The sequence below is a fragment of the Syzygium oleosum genome, unplaced genomic scaffold (assembly GCF_021117445.2).
Source record: "Syzygium oleosum isolate NSW1041296 unplaced genomic scaffold, Sole_v2.1 Sole_v2.02, whole genome shotgun sequence".
In the NCBI taxonomy this organism is placed as follows: domain Eukaryota; kingdom Viridiplantae; phylum Streptophyta; class Magnoliopsida; order Myrtales; family Myrtaceae; genus Syzygium; species Syzygium oleosum.
This window is the reverse complement of record NW_026607486.1, coordinates 13,724,381-13,734,471: the sequence shown is the minus strand read 5'-3', so window position 1 is coordinate 13,734,471 and position 10,091 is coordinate 13,724,381. Positions and strand designations below refer to the sequence as shown.

At 43.5% G+C, this 10,091-nt stretch overlaps 1 protein-coding gene across 2 annotated transcripts; it reads right to left on the bottom strand.

Moving 5' to 3' along the window:
• Positions 1 to 801: 801 nt before the first annotated feature.
• On the bottom strand, positions 802 to 4,929 carry LOC115681875 (U-box domain-containing protein 44-like). 2 transcript variants are annotated; one of them, XM_030605973.2, is made up of 3 exons: positions 3,201 to 4,929; positions 2,821 to 3,124; positions 802 to 2,745 (listed from the first exon to the last, which is right to left on the bottom strand). In XM_030605973.2, exons 1-3 carry the CDS (start codon positions 4,413 to 4,415, stop codon positions 1,163 to 1,165), a joined length of 3,102 nt encoding a protein of 1,033 aa, XP_030461833.1. In that variant the 5' UTR covers positions 4,416 to 4,929; the 3' UTR covers positions 802 to 1,162. The 2 variants fall into 2 exon arrangements, with proteins under 2 accessions (XP_030461833.1, XP_030461834.1); XM_030605974.2 differs by having other exon boundaries at positions 2,821 to 3,118.
• Positions 4,930 to 10,091: the final 5,162 nt, after the last annotated feature.

The window sequence follows — 10,091 nt, the reverse complement described above, 5'->3', positions numbered from 1 at the left end:
ACCTTCAGCAGAACCATGCATATATGTAGCATCACTTGTGCATGCCAAAGCGATGTCGGATATTGTCCCTGCCTAAAGAATCAAGTGAGACTAGCTTACTGCTTCAAGGGACAGAAGGGAAACACATATAGGTTGACCTTACCCTTCATATCTTTTCTAGTATGGTTGCAGATTGTTTGCCATGGACTAATGATGATCTTTGAGCCGATTAGTTCATTTTCTTGTTCAGGTTTATTGATGTTCTAATTTGTTAAATCGTATTGCTAACTGCTAAGAGTGATTTTGGTGGATTGCGGAAGACAGAAACCAGGCATTGTAAGTTCAAGAGATCGAAATCTCTTCACTCGTGTTGATGTATCGCTTCTTCCTTTCCATTTGATACTTGGATAAAACCTTCCATTGTCAATATTTTTTATCTGAACAACTATTGAGTTCTAGTTACTTGTGCTTTATATAGCTGATGCATACAATTTTCTGTCTCAATACTCATCCATCTGTTCGTAACTAATAATTGGTTCTACCATGAGATCTGATCACTTTATACTAGGAATCCTACAGTTAGATGGATAGCAGTTATCTGGACCGTAAAGCCATTCTTGAATCCCAAGCTCTTTACAAGATGTATTATGACTGCACCAAACATGGATCACAGATAGAGGCAAACTTGTGGTGGGCATAGCATGTATATGGTTTCACGGAGGTGAAATGGGTTGTTTTAGTGATTCTATTTCTGGGGTAGTGGTTGGTCATCGCACACTATGGAAGCTTTTCTTTGGCATTTCAGTTTGAAAAAGGCAAGTAGGGAAGCAAGTGGTGTATTCATACAAGATCATTTCAACTTGTCAGAACTGAATGAATTATGCACAGATGAATGGTAAATGTAAGTACATGAAAAAATGACTTCTACATCTTTGTGGCATTCTCAAAGGTTTTCCGAGATACTCCATGCTTTTGTATTTTTCTCTGGGGCTTTGTGGCAATTAGGTGGAAGGCGATGTTTTCAAAGCTTACCTAGCTTGTCCCGTAAGGGATCTATTTTGCATGTTGTTCCTCCACAGTTATTTCACAATTTGGACTTGCCATTGGCATCCCTTCCTGGTGGTGTTTTACACTCGCAAGCATGTTAGGTCCATAAGTCTGATCTACACCTCAAGAAACCAAATCAGAAGTAAGAAGATTGCTCCGGAATGACCTTCATCTGCTTAAGCACCAAAGCTGCTTTCTTCTTATGTCCATCCTCATGGAGAAGTTGGATAAGAACTCCCTCAACCCTTCGGAATGATGGATCCAAAGGATTGGTAAGATTTGTGTGACTCAAGATTTTCTCAAAAAGGTCCAGAGCTTTTGGTTTTGCCGAGTGGGACCCTTTCTCCAGGACATGTAAAATGGCGTCTATGCCTTGGTAGTCAACAATGGTGGCAGTTGCTTGAGATAGTGTTCTATCGTCTGTCAGCAATGTTTCAAGTGCCATCAAAGCAGCCTCTTGCACGCCACTATCTGTCCCCTTCAATGATTTCATGAGTGGCATCATTGCATCTGTCTTGACAAGGCAGAAAGTGTCCTTCGACGAGCAAGCAGTACCATGAACAGAACACATGCTTCCAATTTCTGATGAGGTTGAACAACACCAGGAGAAGTTGGGGAAGAGATTCAGTAATTGGCCGAGTGGTGCTGCCTTTCTGTCTGCTGTAGGGATAACCGTTGCACGAGAAAATGACAAGCTGGTAGACTGGGATAAATGGGCTAGTGCAATTGCCGCGCGTTGCTTGGCTAAAGAGCTCCGACTGGACAGCACACGGATTAGTGATGGATGCAGTTCGAGTTTTCCTACTTGCTTCTGTAGATCGATTTTGGATGGTTCTGTGTAGTGTAGTAGTGCTGCTAGCGCATTCTCCAACAGAAGTTCTCCCGAATTTGGCACAGTTCGAGCTTGATTGCTTTCCATGTCTACCCCACATATGATCTCATGAATGGCTTTTAACACATCTGATTTAAGTAATAGATCATCAATGGTGGTATCATCTTTCGGGAGTTGGCCAATGATTCCAGCAGCAACAGACCTTTCTTCTGGATCTGGTGAATGGGTAAGAGTGGATGCTATTTTGTGAATGACAGCTTCTTTTCTGGGCGTTGGAGGAAGCGGGACTCCACCAAGGTGACCGTTAGAGATACTGTATACAAGTTCCATTGTCCATCTTCTTACTGCAGGCTGACCGTTTTCAAGGCAAGAGTAGAGATGGGCAATTGCATCATCATCCAATCGGATTAGTTCTCTAGCTTGCTCAGATTTATGGCTGAGCTCCACCAGCAACTGTAAGAACTTTATTCTAGCTTGAGTCTCAGAAGTTGATATGAGGTGTAAGAATAAACTGATGCTGTGCTCAGACTGGAGCTCCTTCAAACCTTGAAATATGTGGAAGTCACAAGCCTCAGTGGCCCCGACCAGCAAGGCGAGAACCTCTACAGCTTCTTCCTTCAAGTATGGATCAGACATTACATATGATATGAGGCCGAGCAAGAGTGGAATAGTCATGGGGTCCGCCAGGAGCTGCTTAGCAATAGCAGAGTGTGCCACAAGTTTTTTGATGGCCTGGAGACAAGCTGATTTGTATGCCGGGGAGCTTGAAGAGAGCATTTCGACCAGACTATGTATAAATGAATCATTTTTCAAATCGATGACGCTAGTCTCCTTGAGTTGCATCTGTACTAAAGCCGCAGCCATCAGTGCTCTGGTCTCTTGCGATCCTGAATGAAGAGTTCAACAAAGTGACTCCATGGTTTTTATAATAACGAAAAATTCTGTTAGCTGGTTTTATGTACCTTCATTGAAGCGAGAAACAAATGGTCCGAAGTATCCACTTTCCGCCATTTTGACAACAAAGTGGGTGTTAAAGGACAGATTTTGCAGCACCTTGTGAGCTTTCTTCGACACGTTTCTCTCCCTGTAGTGAAGCATGGAAACTAATAGAGGAATGCTGTTTTTGGCGTTTCCGATTTCCTCTGCAATTGCCTCTCTCGAGGACAGCTCCAACAAGACTGCAATAGCATCGTGTGCCACTTCACCTTTATAGAGATGTTTCACAACGAGATGAATTGCCCCCGCTTTAACAATGGATTCCTGCAACTTTTTGGCAACACTATCTCACACACACTCGGAAAACAATAAAGATGAAATAATAATCATTGCTTAATGATCTCACCTTGCAGTCTTCTGAATGTCTGGCTAGGCAGCCGAGACATTCAAGCGTAGCCGCAGTATTTAACCTTTTGTTTTTCAGAAAGCCGACCAACTTCGGAATGGGGTTTTCTTCTGAAAATTTGGCAGCATAGAGAGGCGTTTTCAGTAGAGACTTCAACTCTTGTAAAGCACCATTTTGTGTAGACTCCTCGTCGGAATTGATCCCCTGTATTGCCGCTTGGAATTTTAAGTCCATGTCCCTTTGCTTCCATTCTTGTATGGATCCTCGAAGAGAGAGGTTTGGTGTTATGTCCAGAGAGGGAAGCTCCTCTTTGCAGGTGGGGCAGACTGTCTCTCCTCTTTCAAAGTGCTCTTGAATGGCCTTCTTCTCAAAGCTATGGCCACATAAGATTGCGACGGGCTCTGTCATAAGTTCATGGGAGAGTGGGCATAGAAATGAGTCGATCAGGTAATACTGGCGACGTGTGTTGGTATTATCATCTACAGGCCTTGTCACGATTTCTGTGCTACAGAGAAGCTGTATTAGCTGTGACAGCTGAAGTGCCTCGGCTTGTTTCTTTTGAGCCTCCATTTCTTCCTTCTCTTGCTTCAGAATTGCCAACTCCTGCTGCACTAAGGATGTATTCTCGCTAGCTCCAACAGCTTCTGCGATTTGCTCCAAGAGCTTCACGGCATTCTCGTGGTTCCTTCCATCCTGCTTTATCAAGTTCTCTATCTCTGAAGAAATTCTCTCTATTTTAGTTGAAGACTGGAACTCCACGGACCCCAGGTTGTCGATGATGTTGGCGATCATTGTCTTTACATTCAAGCCGATGTTGAGATTGACCAACTGAAATGAAGAGATGGTTTCAGCGATCTCTTTGGCCAATTCCTGCATCTGAGCAAGGACTCTGCTCGAACGGAGTATGAGGCGGAGGCGGCTGCCGGATCTGCAGTCTTCGATGACATCACATGCAAGATGTAGCTGGGAGTTCAATTTCTGCAGTTTGGTTTTTGTGAACTCTGAGCCGAGCTGGGCTTCGACCTTCCTGGCATCCATGGCATGGAGGACGCCGGTCAGTTGCGATATGCTTCTGGAGAACTCCTGAAAGCCGTCCTTCGCAAGTACCATGTCCCGTGTTTCGTCCGCAAGCTCCATGGCTTGTAGAGTCACCCTGTTCCATAGTTCTTGCAGAACTGCCACTCCGACGTCCTCGATTCTGGTGTTGAAGTTCATCGGGGGCGTGGGCGGGGCGCGTGCGTTGTCGTGGAAAAATACGCAGAGACCGGGTGAGCTTATCCGAGTCGACCGAGATGACAGCGGATTTCCTGGAAACCTAAGCTCTGATGTGGCCTACAAGAACTGCAATGGACGGCACAATCGTGGTTCAGTCGTCAGGAGTATGAGGTGCGTGTGAGAACTCGGGAAGAAGATGGACCATTAAACTATAATGCTGGGTCCTGAGTAGTCGAGCAAAGCGAAGGTCTTTCCCCTTTTTTTTCTTCTCCTAAAGCACCCTTGCAAGTACATTCAAGGAGACTTAGTTAAAAAAATGGTGAGGTCGCAGTCAGGAAAGTTGAAATTGAGAGCAGCACTGTGTTTGGTCCGTCGTGAAGTTCGGGGCTTGACTTCAGAATCAACTCCCACCACGATACCTTCTAGCGTTCGCGTTCATATCTTCTTTCTCGACATGGACCATTCCTCGTCCTTTGCTTCTCTGTTCACACGGACCGCCTTATGCATGCAAGAATAATATAGTCATCGATCAAAATCTGAAGCAGCTTCATCTCAGGAAATATGAAACGCAACTTTATGTTTGGAACTTTCCTGGCAAGAAAAGACCCTTTTGAACTTGTCAAATTTGTCACTACGCACCGGTAAGATCCCCATCCTGTTGGAAGTCAATACTAGGGCAATTGCCGTATCAGTTCTTCCGTCCTTCCCAGGGCGAGGCATGATTTTTGACTTCACCCATCTCGACGCGGCTTGTGTTGATTCATTCCTCCCGAATAGAAATCGTTGTTAGATATGCCGTGGACAGACCCAACGTGCGGTGTGTGGGTGACTTGCCTGTGCTGATTTGGTCATGCAATGAACTTCGATCGTACGCATATCGATCGTCCGAGTCGTTCGAGAGGCGCACTTCCGTGTTTGTTTGGAGGACTCGGCTTGCTCTGTTTCCTTCAATTTATTGTTGAGGGCCACCATCACGACTATATTAAGTGACTTAGACCTGGTCTTGGTCTTTGTTTGGATGACACAATTGTCTTCAATCTGAACCTAGACTATTGTATTGCAACTAGCTACCGTCTGATGATATTTAGCTCTAGGACGTGGCAAGATGACCTTCTCAACCCCTTTCCGGACATCGTGTGAATCGAACAGGAGTGCCGTTGAAAATATACGATGCAAAGAGAGCTCTTCCGTAATACGCTGTCTTGACGAAAAGAGGCTCTTGTTGGAAACCCTGGAGTAACGATTCTGCGATCGGCTCCGATCAGGTGGTCACAAGATACAATGGACACTTTGATCATGATGATCAAGATACCTTGTGGGGATAATACTTCTCTCTGAGTTGAAGAAAATGACAGTCCTGAGAGGCAATTGATGCGAGAACTGTCATCTTAAACAGATGGCTTTTGTTACTGGGCTCGCGTTATAGCCCAAAGCATGGGCCCTTTCTGTGCAAGTGTTTTTGAGTCTTGCACTTAACAACATAGTGTCCAAATCATCAAGCCCATTGAGGTGGAGTGTGTTCAAAGGGGGATTTACGATCAATTGAAACATTAATGTAATTAAATTTCTTATTACGTTTTACCCTCCTTCTCTCCCCTCCAGTATAATTCTGGCTCCGTCACCGAGCTTTTCATGACCAAAGTCAAGCAAAAACTCTTCTTTTTTTTTTTTTTGGTAACCCAGGGAACCCCCGCACGACCGACAGCCGGGAGGTAAACCCTGGGGGCGACACGTGCTAGCCATCACACACGTGCACCGGTTAAGTCACCCTGCGGCGCCCGGGATTCGAACACTCAATCTTTTGCGAGAGGAAGAGTGCCCTTTCCAGCAGAGCGGGATGTCGGCCGCCGGGTTGATCTCGATCCCCGTCAGGAAGTTGTGCTGGAGGTACAGCGTCTGGATGTTGGCGGCTAGCAGCCGGTCCACGAACGAGCCGGGCACCTGCCCCGTGAACCGGTTGTTGTTCGGGTACGGGTTACTGCACCGTCGAGAACATCGGGGATATCTCGGCCCGACAATGGTTGTAGCCGAGATCCACGGTCGGGATCGCCACCGCCCGCCGGCTCGACCTCCCCTTCGAACCCGTTGCGCTGCAGCTGGAGGTTCGTGATCGGGAACGCGAACAGCCGGCCCGGGATCGGGCCCGAGAACTCTCTTTACTTCTAGTGTCAATTCATAATTCTATAGTAGTGTGTATTATGATTCTCGCATCCATATTTTGGCGCATCTTTGGAACCTCATTCTATGTGTGGATCCCTTGCACCCAATCAAGGAAGCCAAGTTCAAAGTAAACATGAATTCGCCCGCCCGCTGGTCTTGCGAAAACGATATTTGTTCATTCTTTCGCTCTATCATTGAGTTGAGATAGCCGACATCCGTCCCACCGCTCGTGCCTGCAAAGGGTAGTCACCGTCGATACGCACGAGCACTTTCGGCTCTTCCCCACAATCAAACCAACAAGATAAAAAGACAGGGGAGAGCCACAACCCTTAGTTTGAGGGAGGGTGTATGCATGTATGGTTCCATGGTTTTGTTTGGTGTGGTTCGATCGAGCTCCAGGATTGGGGAACACGACCCGCTGATCCCGTTCAATGGCGAGCAAGCGAGAGCGAGAGAGAGAAGCATCAACACCATAAAACGAAATAATGATGAAAGCAACAAGTCCTAGAACCCAAAGGGGAACATGTTGGCAGCTACTATTCATTGCACACGATCACGGTGGTTGTCATTGTGGCCCATTCGCTTTGACTCTCCTTCCCTCCCTCCCTTTCTCGCTTCTGTCTTTTGCGTGGGATTTTTACAGAGATTTCTCATTCTCTCTTGAGGGGTCTTAGGCATAAAACAGTAGCTCTCGCCTTGCTGGCTCCATGAGGACCGTGCATTCTTGTGTCCATATCTGTCAGACGTTAAGTACAGGAGAGGTTATTCGCGGATATGAGCTCGGGAGCGGTTTTAAGAAAAACCTACCATTGCATGCACAGAAGATGAAGAACGACATGTGAAGTAACAAAGAAAAATTTGAAAGGATGAATAAGATTGACAAGCCAGTGAAATGTTGACTGAGGTACTAAGAGTCCAGTTATCGGATAAAGGGTATTCAAATCCGAAGACTCATTAGTGCTAGATCAAGAGGTTCATGCACATATGAACAGTTTCAGTCCGAACTGATTTTTTCGTTGAACTATTATATGGACCACCACCGGATTAGACTTTTCGCGCTTGCTTCATTGAAAACCATAAACGAGTGCAATTACCCATGCGATCGATGTCTTCGTCTATGAATTATTCCCGTAAAGATTATTTCGTTCTTGACATAATGTTCTACTGAAACCATAGTTACTCCATTCACCGGTACTTCGAGGGTTTGAGATCGTCGTGAAATTATGAGGTGCACAGGGGATGAGGACGAAGCTTACACACACGTGCAGTTCTTGGGGTTGGATGTGACAGGACTCAATCTGGAAAGGCAAGCAGTGACCCACGCTTCGCAGTCTTTTCACTTTCATCTGTACATGGTGCATCGACAAAGTCTCTATCTCTCTGTCTCTCTGTCCCACCACTTCCATTCTCCATGCTCGTGGAAAATTTTTGGGGGACACAAAATCCCTAGCAAAAGGACACATTACTCTTTTGTTCTCACTATATTCGCGGTCGGTGAATTTGATTTGATGGTTCAAATTATGCAGATAGCTTGAAAGTCTATTTGAAGTGACTTTTTGTTTTTCAGTTTTCTCTTTGATTATTTTACTTTCATTTGTTAGTGTTTTGGAGAGATTTCACTCTTCATTTAGAATTGAGCCACTTGAATCTTTAAACACGTATGGTTACGAAGATTTAGTGTGTCACATGAATTTATATGGGCATCTTTATAATCTATTGAAAAGACAAATAGCATGATTTTTTTGCTAAGATCTGTATCGTAATCTTACTTGGAACAAATATAGTTTTTTGATGTTAGACGCAAGATATATTTCTCGAGATTCCCTAACTAGGTCTTTTTTTTGGAGAAAATGATTGCATACTCAATTGTAGTGTGGTAGTAAAAATGGTATGACTAAATGATTGATGTAGCGTGAAGCGATTAATATAAATAGTTTGCCTTTAACTCATTAGCTCAGAATCTTGATCAGAAGTGAGTCAATTTAGATAAATTAATGAGCTTGAACTTGGGTTTACTCTTCGCGTTCTCCTGATAATGGAATTATCATGCTTTTTTTACACGTCCTAAAGAGTGATATTAGAGTGGATAGTTGATTGTCAGGCCCTCGAAATAGTGTACCGATATTTGATGATTATCTTAAGAAGGAATCTCATGACCAATACTATACTACCGAAGTTGTTCGGTATGATGATCTATACAATGGTGTTGCAACGCAGTCTTGGACTAATGATGATGGTTGTTGCATAAACATATCCTTAGTTTACATATTATTATCCAGGTAGGAGTAGATAATACATTCTCTTTGGTTCATACCTCAACAGACTTAAATTTTTTAGTGAAGATAGGTCTAACTAGAAATAAGTCGAACTTGCATTCGCTCTTCCTGATCTCCCAATGTCTGAAAACATACATTTCTTGGAGCTTGGCTTACAAGATAATTACGCACTAAAATTATCTTGAATATATGATATTCGTCTATCCAAATTCAATACAAGTTCATTGTGATATCAATTACCATCTAATTGAAAGAGTTTAGGGTGGAACAGCGGAAGCCCGACACCTCATTTTGGAGAGATTATCAAAAAAGATTTCAAGTTCAAGTCTATTAACATATCAACTTAAACCCATCTCCACTCAAAAAACTCAAGTAAAAAAAAATGAGTCATGGACCAATTAAGAATTATTAACTACTCAAAACCACGATTATTCTTCAAAATTAGGATTTTGCCTAACACCTTCTACACATTCATCTGATCAACAAAACATAAATCGTTCATCCAAGATGTTTTGCTTTTAACAAAAGTTCATCTTATATGAATATTGAACTCTATCTGTAATCATGTTACCAGTACCATACCATTTGATAATACATAGGTGATGTTTGTTCTATACATAGTGATTTTTTCTCTTATGGAAATTGCAGTGGAGACAGCTACAAGGGAATGCTCTGTCATTTTCTCTCTGAGACGTACCCAACAACGTGACTCCAACACACGTGTGGCTGGTCCTTGATGTCCTCCTTTTGATCCGGCTGAAGCAGTCCAAGATGCAGCCAAATGCCAACCACAAGGTGGCCTTTTCTAGCCAGACACATCCCCATTCTTCTTATTACTTTGAACATTCATTGAGTCCCCCTCCCTTTACTAGGCCAGCTTCTATTCGAGTCTCGATGTGATATGTTTGATGTTGAGGATTGTCGAATAGTGGGGTTTGTCTATAGCTCCATGTCCGCCAATATTATGAGATTTCGAAGTACAAAAATAAAATATTGCATATATATATCATATATATCCTCAAGAGAAAATATGGTATTCGGTAATGTATCAATCCTTTCATGCATTGGATTATGAAAAAAGAAATGGACAATTAGAGCAGGAGTCTTAAAACTTGTATCAATCTGGCAGTTGAATTCTAAAAATTTCATTTTGTGTCTTTAAGTTTCAAAAGCTGTAGCCATCCTCCACGTTAGGTTGAAATGAACCCTAAATCTGATTTTTCTTTAGCAATGGGAAACT